The 16,006-nt window shown below is 41.4% G+C and overlaps 1 protein-coding gene across 1 annotated transcript; it reads left to right on the top strand.

Annotated features, from left to right (window-relative positions):
• Positions 1–6,662: 6,662 nt before the first annotated feature.
• Positions 6,663–9,399, top strand: LOC310854219 (vitronectin-like; the record flags this gene model as incomplete). Its single annotated transcript, XM_083758776.1, has 7 exons — positions 6,663–6,843; positions 7,016–7,155; positions 7,612–7,768; positions 7,976–8,134; positions 8,570–8,818; positions 8,903–8,929; positions 9,266–9,399. 7 exons carry the CDS (start codon positions 6,663–6,665, stop codon positions 9,397–9,399), a joined length of 1,047 nt encoding a protein of 348 aa, XP_083614902.1.
• Positions 9,400–16,006: the final 6,607 nt, after the last annotated feature.

The following is a 16,006-nucleotide window of genomic DNA, read 5'->3' as shown; positions in this document are numbered from 1 at the left end:
CAGGCTGCGATGCAAGGGACTTTATTGCGGGCGAAATTCGACAAAGAAGATGAGAGAAAATAGAATTTCTTCTGTCGCCATAATCTGGAAACTCGGCTCAAAGATGGAAGGACAGCGGAAAGGAAGCACGTGCCCCCCCCCCCCCTCCACCCTCCCACAATCTACTGAGGAGCCTTCGCCTGGGAACCAAGGCCGCAACGTCTGCACAGCAATGCTGTTATTCCTTTCACTATCTGGACCTTGAGACAACGCGACCCTGGGGCCCCAGGTACGAGAGGAGCCCAGGAAACGCGAACATAAACAAAGAACTCTACACGGACAATGAACTCCATACACACACACCTACACCACACGCCGCCTTCACCCATACCCCCCTGCTGCCCGGCTGTGAACATTTTTTTCCTGCTCTCAGGCAGCCCTTCATACCGAAGCGTGGCGTGAGAATCAGTGTTTTTTATTTGTCCTCAGACCCAAAACCAACCCCTCACCCCCACCCAAGTTTCCGTGCCTACACAATGCAACTGTAATGTGATGTGATGTCTCCATCCCCCCCCCCCTCCCTCTCTGTCAACACCCCTCACCCATTCATGCCCCCCCCCCCCCCCCCCCCCACCCCTATCTCTCCTCTTTTTCTTTTTTTCTGTGATGTAAAGAGAAGTTTGTGGCGGCGCGACTCATGTTGCTGCGGCTCGTGCACTCAGCACATCGAAATTTAGTTTTTCTGCTGTTACAGTTGTAAAAATGACAAATAAAAGCTATCTATCTATCTATCTATCTATCTATCTATCTATCTATCTATCTATCTATCTATCTATCTATAACATTCATTAATATAAAATTAAAAAAAAGTTTGAAAATGGAAGATACTGTAGGAATTTAGTATACCGGTAGTACGTTCCACTGATCCAAGTCGGAACACAATCCATTCACTGCCCACGGCCCACCAGACGGCCCACCAGATGATCTTTTTAGATTTCAAGCTAGACCTGTTCCAAAAAAGGTTGGGAACCACTGGAAGACGCACATTTACCCTCAGTGTTCCTAGAAGGAATTCTGCCAGTACCTTATGCCTCCCCACCCCAAAGTCAACTGCCTGCTCTATAGGCTTGATTTGTCTTCAGTTATCTGAACAATAACTGGGTTGGAAATGTATTTTTGTTTGAAGCATTCTTCAATGCTGAACACTGAATATCAACAGCAACCACTGCATATTTAAGTTGATTAAATTAATAATTTATAACATGAGTGATTAAATAAATATACTTGATTGATTCTGACTTGTAAGGGCCATCCACACCAAGAATGATAACTATAAATATTAAATATAGCCTATCATTTATATGTTATATTGTTCTATTATTGATATTTATTTCATAATTGTATGGGGAGGATGTTGAGGAGATCTTGAAAATTATGCCTTTCCCAAAGTATTTTTTTCCTGAATCTTTAGTATGTTATTTAGCATGTACCCAATATAGTAACAGAATCCATTGAAAAATCTCTTCTATTTTTGGGGTTTGGAGTCACTGCAAACAGACCACTAGGGGGCGAGCCTAACACCATACCAAAAATCTGAAACTTGTCACCAAAAGCCAAACCTTTTAATACAAGTTCTCCCACTTTCTACTGTAATTGAATAAGAAAAAAAAAACTTTCATTGTACCAAAGTGATATAGACCTACAGAACATTTCATCGGCACAACCAATTTATAAAACAATAGTAAAACAACACACAGAAGCATACTAAAGCGATCATTAACGACATAGGCTATCAAATGAAAACAATGATAAAAGCAAAAACATCGGTAACACTTGCAGATAAGGTTCATGAAAAATGTTTAACTATAATGCTTAAAGGAGAATTCCATACTAAAAGGCTTTCTTACCTTTCTTTGTAGTTGTTACGTCCCCATCAAAGAGGTCCAGGTGTTATTTTGTGCAAAAGCTCCTTATTGGCTATTTCCCCTACCATAAGCCCTCAATGAATTGCATTGAATTGAATGGGATGTATGGGGTGTTGTGCTAATTCGCTTATTTCCATCGCTCAGATTTTTTCTTTTTTGTATATATCCTCTCTTCATAATGTAAATAATAACCCAAGCGGCACACTTTACTACTTATTTCGATGGAAATAAGCGAATTAGCACAACACCCCATACATCCCATTCAATTCAATGCAATTCATTGAGGGCTTATGGTAGGGGAAATAGCCAATAAGGAGCTTTTGCACAAAATAACACCTGGACCTCTTTGGTGGGGACGTAACAACTACAAAGAAAGGTAAGAAAGCCTTTTAGTATGGAATTCTCCTTTAACTAATACATTAGTTAGGCATTAGTTAATCATTATTTCATCACAATTCATCGTGAATTCATCATGAATTCATCATGAATCGTCATTAGTTAACCACGATTTGTAGATAAATTTTTTCTATGCCCAGGATGAGTGATCATAGGCGGGTAGGTCTCTCGGTCTCTCTGGAGGTCCTTCCTGGTTGTACCCATGGGTCATTTTACTCAATTCTTTGCCCATGATGAGTGCTCAAAGGTGGGTAGAGGTCTGTCCGGAGCTCTCCCTGGTGCTTTATGGATCATTTTTGGACTCCCCCATTTTGCCCAAATCTATACCCAGGAAGAGTGCTCATAGACGGGTAGGGTTAGTCAGCAGACTCGGTCTCTAGAGGTAATTTCTCTCAATTCTATGGCCACGATGAGTGCTCAAAGGTTGGTAGGGGTCTGTCCGGAGCTCTCCCTGGGAGAGTCCAAAAATGATCCATAAAGCACCAGGGAGAGTCTGCATGCTGACTAAACCTATACCCACCTTTGAGCACTCATCGTGGGCATAGATTTGGGCGAAAGAATCTGATCTATAAATGAAATCATGAATGCCATGAATCATGATTAACTAACTACAGTTAATTCATGATGAAGTCATCGTGAATTAATGATGAATTGTGATGAAATAATGCTAACTAAGCATTAGTTAATCATTATTTCATGAACCTTATCTGCAAGTGTTACCAAAACATCATATCAGGAGGATTCGAATGCTTGTCTTTTCCATTGACTATGTTCACACAGAGGCAGATTAGCAGCAACAGATCTATTTCACCTAATAGCCCTATAGGGAAAAAGAAGGGGCTTGCACACTGAAGGAAGAATGAGGTTCATTGGATGCAAAAAAGTATTGAAAAAAATTGTACGCACGCACTCACGCGTGCACAGTTTTTTCCGTGAATTAACCTAGCCCAATAGAAAAAGTGGAGGATTTTATGTTAATTGTGAACTTCATCATTGCAGTTCTGCCCCCAGCCCCCTTTCCTGTTGATAAAAGAAGCAGCAGATCAGATGGACCGGCTGAATGATTGAGTGCATGATGAGAGACTATTGTTGCATGTGCATAAGTAACTGTCATAGATACTGGAGTGACCCCCCCCCCCCCCCCTTAAGTATTGACACAGCATTTAACCTGATAATGTTGATGTTTAAACTGAGTGGACTCTAGTACAGAGGACAAAGGACCCATGATGCAGTCAAACAGGCTTTACTTAAAATAACTTACAGAAACAAAACAACTACAAAGCTCACAACGCTGATGCACATGATGTCATTTCCTGCTTCCAAAAAAAAAAAGGGTATATAAACATTTGTTTGTTTTTTGTAACAATTTTCTTCATTTTGCTGAGGAAATGCAAAACCAGATCACTCATAGCATCTCTGAGGATAGAATTCTGGATGAGCAGGACATTTGCAGCATTTTGTACGAAACAGGCCACTCCTGAAAACTTTGGAAGGCAATAGCCAATCAGTGTAGATAGAATCTGAGAAATCCTCATGTGTACCGATTTGCGTGAGATTTGGATGAAATCTGTGCGACTAATATTTAAAACAATGTGTTTTGCAGAAATCTGCCTCATGGTGGTGCTATAACCGGCAGATGTGGAGGGATGCAGGGAAAATCTTTTTCCATAGCCAGGGAGTGTGCATACAAAGTTGTACACAGATTGATGCAGTTATAGGTAAAACATGAATTGCCCTGTTATAGCGCCACCGTGAGGCTGATTTGGAAAAAAATAAGTGGCATGTCGTCCTCGGCCTAGTGGTAATGAGCGTGTATAATTTCACAGAAATTGCACACTGTGTTTGTGATTTGTGGCATTTTGTTCGAATCGGACCAATCATGTGAGCTTTGGAAGCCAATCTTAGCCAATCAGGTTGGGTGCTATAACAGGCCGGAATATTTGGGGTAGAGGTTCGTCATTGGCATCCAGGGAGTGTGTGTGCACAGTTTGGCATGGATTGGGCCAATAAACCGGAGATTAGCTGGTAACGGATGGACGGACGGAAGGACACACACACACACACACACACACACACACACACACACACACACACACACACACACACACACACACACACACACACACACACACACACACACACACACACACACACACGGAGTGCAAAACATACTCTCTCCCCATGCCTTCGGCCTGGTGGAGACTATTAATGAGCCACACGGACAGCAGACTGACTGACTAAACAATTCTCACTCTCTTTGTCTCATCTATGTTTGCCAGAAAATCTAGTCAAAATGTTCTGTGAAGTATGGCATGGATTGAAATTTATAAGCATGTGGTAAAACCATGCCAAGCTTTTAGCAGAATAAGTCTGGACAGAAATCTGCTGCGGGAGTTTAATGATTAAAACACCAAATCATCAATACATGGGTTCAACGACTAATGGTTTGAAATCGATTGATTACAGAGTGCATTCCCTGTGTCCAAAAGTGTGCCTCTCAGTTCAAACACATTGAGTTCATGTAGACAGGCAGAGGTTCTGAAGCAAATAGATCTGCTTTATGAGGTGCTTGCTGTGTCTCACCACCTAAAGTGAGCAGACATGAAAACAGCAGGGGTTCTGCTGGCACTTGTGGCATTGATGGCTGCTGCCTTTGCTGCAGAGGGTAAGTTTATTATATGTTTTTGGATTGTTTTTTTAGTCTAGTCCAGGGGTCATCACCATGTTGGCTTGTGGTGGACATTTTTGTCAACATTCCATTTTTGTAACGGACATACAATGGTAATGGTAATTGGATATTACCAGAAACACATAAATTGTTAGCCCTGAATGACCATAACAGGTCTGTAACTCTGAGAGTGTTCAAATGGACCCTTATGGGTCGATTTGGTTCCATTTGAACACTCTCAGAGTTAAGGCATTTGAGAACCACTAGTACTAGTTGGACTCCTAATGTGCCATAGAGTCGTAGTAAATAATTGTCATACATATTCTGAAGAAAACCTGGAGACATTACTGACATTCAGTAAGTGAGTGTTATGATCAAAATAAGAACATAATGGCGTGTAAAACAGAAAATCTAAAATTTGTCACGGACAAGCTAGGCAACGTCTTTGCCACGGACATTGTGTACGGACATGTTGGTGACCCGTGGTCTGGTTATTGTGATAGTAGCTAAAGGTAAATTATGAGTTCTAAATGTACATTGAGTTAGTTAGCTATAACAAAGCCATAAACAGCATCACTGTCATGTATACTAGCTACCATACATATAACCACAGTATATTTATTTAGTGCTGATGCATCAAACTAATTTTCCACAGAATCCTGTGTGGGTCGATGTGGCACCTTCAACCCCCAGACTAAATGCCAATGTGACTCCATGTGTGTCTATTATAGCAGCTGCTGTGGGGATTTTGATACTGCCTGCCCAAAGAACGGTCAGTAATATATTGGGTACAGTATATTGAACCAATGAAAAGTAGTAAAAAGTGCTTCGGACAAAACTCATTGGACCCTGGTTTGTTAAAACAGCTAACTCCACCATCTTCTCCCCTCTCATGCAAGTATTTCACAATATATAAAGTCTTGTGACTTTATATATTGTGAAATACCAAACACCAACTTTGATGAGGCAATATTGCTTTGTTTTCAAAATATATGTTTTTCTTCATTTCCTGAAAAATGCATATTTTTCATTTTCAGAGATATTTACATTTTCGTGTTAGGTGATTTCTTCCCAACAGCAGAGATATGTTTCGCTTGCATTTTTGAGAAGACATGAGGATATTACAGTAGGCCTAATGGCCTCTCGCTACTGTATGCTGTACTGTATGTAAAACAATATCAATCCAAACCAGTCATGGATACAGTGGACCCTTCTAGACTGCGCTTCAATGTACCTTATTGAACGGTAGCCAAAAACAAAAAGACTCTCTGGTAACCTGGAATGTACAATCATGTCAGGACTGTGGTGTACTCGTTTGACTTGTATTATTATTATTTGTCTGTGTAATGTAATGTCCCGTATTGTGGTATTTGTTGTTTTTCTATGTTTTTTTTAACTGGGTGGTTCTATATGCATCGTATTACGATAAGAACAGCTGTAAAATTCAGAGCCTCAATAAAAATACATTGAAAAAAAAAAACCAATATAAATCCATAATATGGACGGTATCCTGGTGACTGGTTCGATAAGCATAGAGACAATCGTTCATATGTCACCCTACACTCTAGCTTTAAATCTTATATTATTCATGTATGCAACATATTGTGACACTGACACTAACCATATATAATATATACCATTCAGTTGTTCGTGGTGATGCATTCGATGAAGTAGAAGATACCACAGCTACCACAATGTCCCCTGAGACCACCATAGCACCGATGACCAGCACAACACCCACACCCACCACCACCGGCCCTCCCTCCACCACGGATCACCCCACCTTGCCCCCAGACCCCGATGCAATCCCCTGCAGTGGACGACCATTTGATGCTTTCCTGCAGGTGAAGAATGGCTCCATCTATGCATTCAGAGGTGGGTCTGAATGCAGAACATGTGAAAGCATATAGCGTTTAAGTGACAAGAATATAATTTGACCATGGAATGAGACAAAAATTGTACAACTCACAGTTACATCAACACTGGATGTTTGGGCTTACCTGACAGAAATACTATTTTCAGTATTTTGCATCCAATGTCTCCCCAGGTCATTATTTCTTTGAGCTGTATGAGAGGTCAGTTCTTCCTGGTTACCCCAAACTCATCAAAGACGTGTGGGGAATATCTGGTCCCATCGATGCTGCTTTCACACGCATCAACTGCCAGGGGAAAACCTACATATTCAAGGTACTGCCTCATATCTTTCTGTAGTACCAGTGCAATGCTCTAACAGAGCAGAACCTTGATGCTGAATCTGCTGCTGGGATAATGAGCACGGAACACTTGGAAAGATGAGAGGGAGAGGTTTTCTGGCGACTGTCTGTCTTTCATCCCTCCCCCGTACCCACATAGAATCCCACATACATAAAGGACAGCGCAGATAAAACATAATAAAAAAGGTACAAAAAGAAAGGAAAAGGAAGAACAACAAGAGACAACAGACATTAAGTAGCTTCAAGAAATAATAGATCTAGATTGAGATAGCTGTAGATATCAATCTATAACATCTCTGTTACAGGTAACTGGGACGACGTTTCCATTATAATCCAAATAAGGTTGCTAAATCCAGATTTAGAATGATTGTATTATAAAATACTTGTTTTCAGTGCTCCTTAACACCTGGTGTTCTAATCTCAATCTCAGGGGAATAAGTACTGGAGGTTTGAGGACAATGTTTTGGATGACGACTACCCTAGAGATATTTCAGTGGGCTTCGACAAGATCCCAGATGATGTTAATGCAGCTTTCGCAATAGCAGCACCAGGTCACCATGGCAAAGAGAAGGTCTACTTCTTCAAAGGTAACATTACACGCAACACCTTGTTTATTTGTTTGTTTTTTTAGTGTGTGAACTATTTCGTTAAAGTTCATATAGGCCTACTACTCAGTATTAAATATATACTCTCAGCTAGAGCTCATGTTGATGTCATAATTTACAAGCACTCTTACACACACAGTCACCCAAGACGTTCTAAGTTTGTTTCTACCTGTGTGTTTGTCAATTCAGGGGACCAGTATTACCAGTATGAGTTCAGCCGTCAGCCGTCCCATGGGGAGTGTGTGCAGATGAGCAGGTCCTCTCCATCCGTCCTGTTCACACGCTACACTGACCTGTACTGTGACCAGACATGGGAGAGCCTCTTCACTCAGCTGTTTGGAGGCTCCGGTAAGACACGGCTCTTTAGAAACACCTTTCATCTGTTGTCACAGTAGTCCTTCTGTCAACAACCTTCTAATCATAGAATCCTTAAAAACACGTCTCCACTGCTACTTAAAAGAAATGATGGGTGGTGGGGATACTCGTCTTTGTCTTTATCTTCAGTGCACAGTTTCAAATAATACTAATTTGTATTTGCATTTTAACTACACAAGGGAACCACGAAAGTCAGGAGCGATGTAAGTTGGTACTTATTCTTGGTAATGCATGAGAATACCCTCTGTCTGTCTGTCTGTCTGTCTGTCTGTCTGTCTGTCTGTCTGTCTGTCTGTCTGTCTGTCTGTCTGTCTGTCTGTCTGTCTGTCTGTCTGTCTGTCTGTCTGTCTGTCTGTCTGTGTCACTTATATGCCCATATATGGACATTTCTGTATCTGTCTGTTAAAGTCCAGGGTCATCACAAGGGCCCTCGTTTGATCAGTAAGGACTGGATGGACATCAGACCCCCCGTCGACGCAGCCATGTTGGGCCCTATCTACGTCAGTGCCCCTGTGATAATGAAAACTCCCAGTCGCAGGCCGCGTCCACGCCGTCCATGGAGTGTCAAGGGGAAGAAGGAAGCGTCCAGGGGGGGCGGAAGGGGGGGCGACCTGTCCCTGTTTGAGGACCTGTTTGATTACTTCACCTACGAGTACAGTGAGATCCCTGACTATGACACCACCACCACCACCACCACCACCACCACCACCACCACCACACAGGACCACAGGAGCGTGCCAGCACAGAATGTCTACTTCTTCAAGAGAGGTCTGTATTAGGGATGTCAATTATCGATTAATTCATTCATTGATAACCTTATCGATCGATTAACCGGTTATAGTTGATAAGCGGCGTTTTTCCCTCAATGTCTAACATAAAAATTTGTTGATTGGAGTCCAAGAGATGAAATGTCATATCAAATGTGGGTCTGTGAACTAATGCATATCGGGTCTTTGAAATGGAAAAGGTTGAGAATCACTGTCCTACAGTAAGCATGTGCACTCATTCACAACACTCTTTTGTCATTGTTGTTTGGTATAAATAATACAGGGGATGTGATTTTATAAATGTATATTATAATGTATGATGCTCTTATTTCACCAGATAAATACTACAGGGTGGACCTGAAGTCTAAGAATGTGGACTATGCCGACCCCCCATACCCACGATCCATTGCAAAGGACTGGCTGGGCTGCCAGCGTGAAGAGACCAGCGATGACTCACTGGCAGAGACTTAGACTTATAGGCTTAATTGGTCACACTCATGTATGAGCAGAGACTGGCAGTAATGTCCAGCATATACAAAATATAACATTTGAAAAGTCATGAAAATAACTAGTAATAACTATACAGTGTAAGTGACAAAAACAAGTGTTATAGTGTAAAGATCTAGCAAGTGTGTAACTTAGAATTGCGCCTTCCCTCCTGGGGTAGGATATAGAAAATATATGTAATATACAGGTAGAATATAGGCTAGTATTACTATTACAGAGAAAAATTATACATTTGTGTCACGTTCTGTGATGTGTTATGTTTTCTTGTGTACCCTGTTCTTGGCTTTTGTTATTGTTTTACCTTTCTGTGATTTTGATGTTTTGTATTTTCCTCGTTTCTTAGTTGCAGTTTTGCCTTACTCTGTGAACCTTTATTTTGTAGTCATGTTTTGTGCTTTCCTGCCTGCCCCTGTAGTTCTGTTCCTGTCTTGTCTCACTAGTCCTGTGATTGCCAATGTTTCCACCTGTGTCCCCTTAATTCCCCAGCCTATCCCAGTGTTGATTGTCAGTGGTGTTCACCTGTGTCTAGTTATCCCATGTCTATAAGTTTGCCCTTGTGTGTTCAGTTCCTTGTTCGTTCGTAAAATGTTGTCAGTGGTTTTTTGTTCCTAGTGATTTCCATGTTCCTAGTGTTTTGCCTTGCTCCTAGTTTTCCCTTGTTTTCCTCGTACATATGTAGTGTATGTTCCTGATTTTTGGTTAATAAACCCCCTTGTATTCGACCTGCCTGTCCTCTGCCTTTTTCTGCGCTTGGGTCCAACACCTGCCTGTCCTGAACCGTGACACATTTGTAAACAAGGATATATACATAATATAGTTTAGAATATACCAACTGTAAGGGCCAAATGACAACCAATGTCAAACACCTTTTATGTAACCTTGGGGTGGCGTTGTTTCACGGGCGTCAAGTTCACAGGCATGGTGAGGGAAGGATTGACCCGGAAGGGCAAACGGCTTTGACCGCAGGTACGTCAGCACTTTGAAATGGTTTGTCAGTTTCAGTCTGAAATATCCATTGTCTGTAATCTGTTCTATGGTTTGTTTCTAAAATCACGCAGATCTGATGCTGTACTGTACTCTATGCATGGTGAAATAAATAAATACGTTAAAAGCATGAGGAGCTGCCTGTGTGTGTCATTGGGGCTGACATAGTTTCCCTGTGAGATCCGAGGCTCTCACACCAACCTGGTTTATTGAGTACATTTGCAAAGATATACCCTGTACAGTGTACACTAAGCATATACATGCAGCACTAGGATGAATAAGTTAGCATACAGTACATGCATACATTGCATAGCAGACTCGCTATTAAGTGGTGAACAGTTCTTGCCTACTGTGGTCCACTCGCAATCTAAAAATGTACCTACAATGTACGCTAGCTCTGGTCTATAGTTAAACATGGTAGAAAATAGACTGAAATGTCCTATTTTATGTTTTCATATATGGGGAATACAATGAAATATTGTATAAACCAGTTTTATATCATTTATAGTGACAATTGTCCTCTTTAGTCCAGGCCCTTAGGGATATGTCGTGCTAATCAGTCTAAAAGCACCATATTTGGCCCAGATGTAGTCCAGGGCATGTTCTAATGATTTAGCTAGGGGGCCTGAGCCGATGACCTTCACAGTTGCCATATTGGCCAAATCCAATATGGCTGCCACCTGAAAATGGTTTTGGCTATAACTTCTGAACCAGATGAGCTACAAATGCAAATTTGGTGTCCATTTCAGGATGTTTGACGATAAGAAACATTTTGGAATACTTATCTTTATGATTGGGTGTGTCTGGACACCTAATTTGCATATGTCCAAGTTGGAGGCAATATGAAAATACCTAGTTGTACCTTAACATTTCACACTATAGCCTTTTGGCAAACTTGTGTCTATTTGTATGTTTTTTCTTTAGCATTAGAAACATTGGAATGTTCTTATACTGTATGTCAGGGATATTCAATTGGCGGCCCGCGGGCCACATGCGGCCCGCGGAGCGCCCCCTTGTGGCCCCTGGAAGAATTTTGAAAAAAAAAAAAAAGATTTTTTTTTTTTTTTCTTTTTTTTTTGAGAATAATAAGAGGGATAATAAAAGTTACAGGTATGGTGTGTGCGATATTAATTGTTTGATTACCATAATGACGGTAATCATTAAAGGACCACTTTTCAACCTATCTTCATATAATAGGTCCTCACTAATAATCATGATAAAATGACACGTTTTTTTCTACTCGGTCTGTGTCACATAGGAGGGCTGTGGGCAGTTCAGAAACCCACCCAACAGTGACATCAATGGAGAATCCAAGCTAATAGAAACTGCAGGCTTTCTAGTCCTGAAAAGTTGCAATGCGAAAATGGAAGCCATCATTCTCACAATAATAAACCCTGTTAGGGTCCATTTGGTTCCATTTGTACACAGTTACAGTTACAGACCCATAAGGGTCCATTTGGTTCCAAACCATCATTTCCCTGGGGACCCCCTGGAACTGCCTCCAGGACCCTGGGGGTCCCCGGACCCCGAACCCCACTTTGGGAATCACTGCTCTATGTAATCTGATCTTTATAGTCTGATAAACTATTCTCACGTAAATAAATCTTGTTTAAAAAACAATCTGCCTAACGATGATGGTGGTCGTGGACGGGTTTCTGAACTGGTTTCTGAACTGCCCACAGCAGAGTGAGTGTGTGTGTGTCTGTTTGTGTGTGTGTGTGTGTGTGTGTGTGTGTGTGTGTCCGTCCAGTCGTTAATGTCAAAGCAATGCTGTTTATGCACTGTCAAATAGGTCTAGGCCTACATCTATTCTAAGGTGGCATATACCTGTATAGACATATTATCCTGCTCATTACTGTGCGGAAATATACATAAATCTTCGTGTTTGAGCACAAAAAGCATTTTGAGAACCCACAAATTTCCGTGCTTCGCGTGCACACTGTGCGGCCCCCCACACACAATAATTCTACAGTTGTGGCCCCCAGCCTAATCTAATTGAATACCCCTGCTGTATGTTGTCGTCTGGACCCTCATTATTGGTGCAGGCACCCTCACATGAGGGTGGCCTGGTTGCTCAGTAGAGCACTCACCTTTCAACCACAATAGAGTATGTGCATGCATAAAGTGAGTGGCAAAGTGAGTTTAACGTTGTTTAATGCAATCAGATTTCTGTTTGGAGGTATGAGCTGTCAAGGCCAGAAAGTGTTTATTTTTCCCACTCAGTAGGCGTTCCCGCATAACTTCCGGGTATGATGATGATGTCCTGTGCATACCCTCTATGACTATGCCATGGCTGATCCTGGGCACCTCCGACTCTGATAAGAAGGCACTCTGACCTACTTACTTGTACTACTTACTGTTATGGAGTCCCATATACTGAAATCATGAATATGACAACCATGCAGACACAATAGCAGGGGGATGGGATTAGCCACTGCAACCACATGGATGTGCTAAAGAAAGATGTTGATGTGGAAAGCACAACTGGCTAGAATCGCTAGATGTACTGTATGGGGAATCAAGATAGCTGAAGACGCAGATAAAGGAGTGGCTGGACATCAGAGTTGATCTGCACAGGCTCCAAGGTGAGGGCAACTACACTGTAGGTTGCCTGTCAGATCCAGTGTTGCCTCCAAAACTGCCTATTCACAGCCTGTTAGCACATGGAAGAGAGGTAAAGCCAGTGACTTTTGGAGACCAGGAGCATTGCAGATATCATGAACAGGAATGTCCCAGTAGTTATTTCCGCAGCCAAAGCCAATCCAGCTGTGTGATGATAAATGTCTCAAATAAGTGGTTTGCAAGAACTACAATTGATAGACAAATGCCTTTATGGCGATTGGCCCCAGCATGGGCCAGGTACAGAACAATTTTTGTGTCCTTTTCAGGATGGTTTCAAAGCTGTAGTGCAGATAAATTGAATCCAGGTTAGTTTGAGAGCACATTTTTCTTGTTACAAAGCAGCAGTTAACCCCACATGTCGTCATTCATGAGCTCATCACTGATAATCCCAAAAAGTCGCTTCTACAGTTATTTAGAAGAAGACAGTACCAGACATTATTAGGTGTACATGTTGTCATCAATCGCGTGCGTGCATGTGTGCGTGTGGCGAAGTATCAATGATTGCTGGTCTTATCTAAACATATTGTTTAAATTCTAAACAATGTTAATATGTTAGCTGTATCAAAACTACTTACTTATGTTATTGTTTCAATATCAGAAAATTGCATAGGTTGTTTGTTTTGAGTTTAACTCAATCTGGGCGAAAATGTACAATAGATTTTGGTGAATAGCGACCGTATTGGTAGGCTAATAATAAGAAAATTAAAGTGCTAGATAGATTGAATCATCATAATACACCAAGTTTACCAAGAGTGTTATAGGAAGATTTGGGTATAACAAATCTTCCTATCTTCCTATAACTGCCATCTCGGAAATATACAAATTAGGCGTCCACCCAATCATTAAGAAAAGTATTTCAACATGTATCTAATTGTCTAAAAATGTGAACTACACAAGTTTGCATATGTTGATCATCTGGTTTAAACATTACAGCCCACACCGTTTGTATGTGGTGGCCATATTGGATTTGGCTGCTGTGGCGACCCCGAAGGTCGCTGACTTGGGTGCCCTAACTAAATCATTAGAGCATGCCCTGGGCTACATCCAGGCCTGGATTGGCCACAGGACATACCAGGCATGTGCCCGGTGGGCTGACCCTCTGGTGGGCCGGTCTGGGCCAAATGTTAAATTAGTTGTCTGTTGTATATCATTGTGTATCATTTATGTTGTATACTGTTAAATGTAGAGGTGTTAAGGGCTTGTATTTCAAGTATTTGTATGGGCCTCGACCCCTGAAAAGTCAGTAGAGTATCAGTAGAGCCCATTTTTGTCTTAGTCCAACCATGCAGGCTACATCTGGGGAAACTTTGGTGATTAGACTGATGTTATCTCCTTAAGGGCCTGGACCATTCATAGAGAAGCAGCAAGCCATTTGTGGCTGATATTGTAGTTAGGCCATCAGTTTATACCACAGGCATGCAATATTATTTTTAAGCCGTTTCTTCACAAGTATTACGGAGTTGGTTACCTTGTACACGTTACCATGTACATAGACTTATTGGGAACATCAATTATTGCATAAAGTTGGTTGGAAAAATATTCGCCAATAAATGTCAATTTTCACAATATGTATGAATTTTAAGAAATTTCCTCACACTTGATTTCATCAGAATATTGAATATAGTCAAAAATATAGGCGTTTTATTATGTTTCACCATAATGGTGGCCGCCATCTTTAAATGGTCCATTTTGAGGGCTTAGCATCCATTTTTGAGTTTGGCATACAGCAGATTTGGATTCAGCAGACATACCCCTAGAAAACATGTATGCATGTATGCCTTCAGCACTTTAAATAAGCACATTCTCTGAAATCCTGCCTTGACTACTAGCCCTGGACAGCGAGTCTCTCTGACTCTCTCTCTCTCTCTCTCTCTCTCTCTCTCTCTCTTCAGAGAGAGACTCACTGTAAGCAGTCCATAGCCTTCTATTGCTTCGATTCTGCCCTCTGCCCTGCAAAATCGAAGCAGTAGAAGGCTATGGACCAGAGCTAAATGTACGCTATAGGAGGATAAGGAGGTTGTACAAATCGGTGTCCTAAAAATGCTTTATGTCACTGTGCTCTTATTGGTGAATCGTGTTTAGTATGTTTATAGGTTAGTCAGTTGACCTGGCAATTGGGTCATTGTTGAGAGCTTTGAGTCTGATAGCCTGAGGGAAAATGCTCTTTTTGTAGTGGCTTTGTGGCCGTGCATGTATTTGCCTGACCACAGCAGTATACACAGTCAAGTGCCATGGGTTGATGGAAGTCCTTTAGTTTAACCACTTAAACGCTATAGTCTTAGTAAAAAGGTCTTGACTTACAATTGTACTAAAAAAAAGATTCTCGTCTACAGCAAATCTCTTCGCCAAACATAGCAGATCTACAAACTCAAAACATGGCTTGCGTCCCGTTTTGAGTTTTTAGATCATTTGCTATCTTTGGCAAATGTTCCCCCTGGTATAGTCATGTTCCCCCTGGTATAGTGTTATAAATGTTCCCCCTGGTATAGTCATGTTCCCCCTGGTATAGTGTTATAAATGTTCCCCCTGGTATAGTCATGCTGGTGTTCTGTTCGAGCACCTCCTGGAATACAAGTCCAGCACTGAGTTGAGTGGAGTCAGCTGTTAAGTGTAGAACCCTACACTGCCCCACCACTTTATCAACTCTCTATTCTGTCAAAATACGGAAAGAAAAGTAAACTGAAATGCCTGCTCCTACAGTATATGAAACAAAGTAAATGTATTGATTTACCTTCTATTTATCATAACACTATCCGGTTTGAAATTGCATTTTGTGTTGCTGAGGGCGTTCTTCAACACTGAACACTGAATACCAATAGTAAACTACTGCTTGTTCAAAATTACAACATGAATCATTAAATGTACTTGATTGCTTCTTAATCTCTGGTTGTTTCTTGGCTCTCTCTCTCTCGCTCTCTCTCTCTCTTTCCAGCCTGACAAATCCACTAGCAAAGAGACACATACA

Source organism: Protomyctophum parallelum (assembly GCF_964188405.1).
Source record: "Protomyctophum parallelum genome assembly, chromosome: 1".
NCBI lineage: Eukaryota > Metazoa > Chordata > Actinopteri > Myctophiformes > Myctophidae > Protomyctophum > Protomyctophum parallelum.
This window is presented reverse-complemented; position numbering and strand designations above follow the sequence as displayed.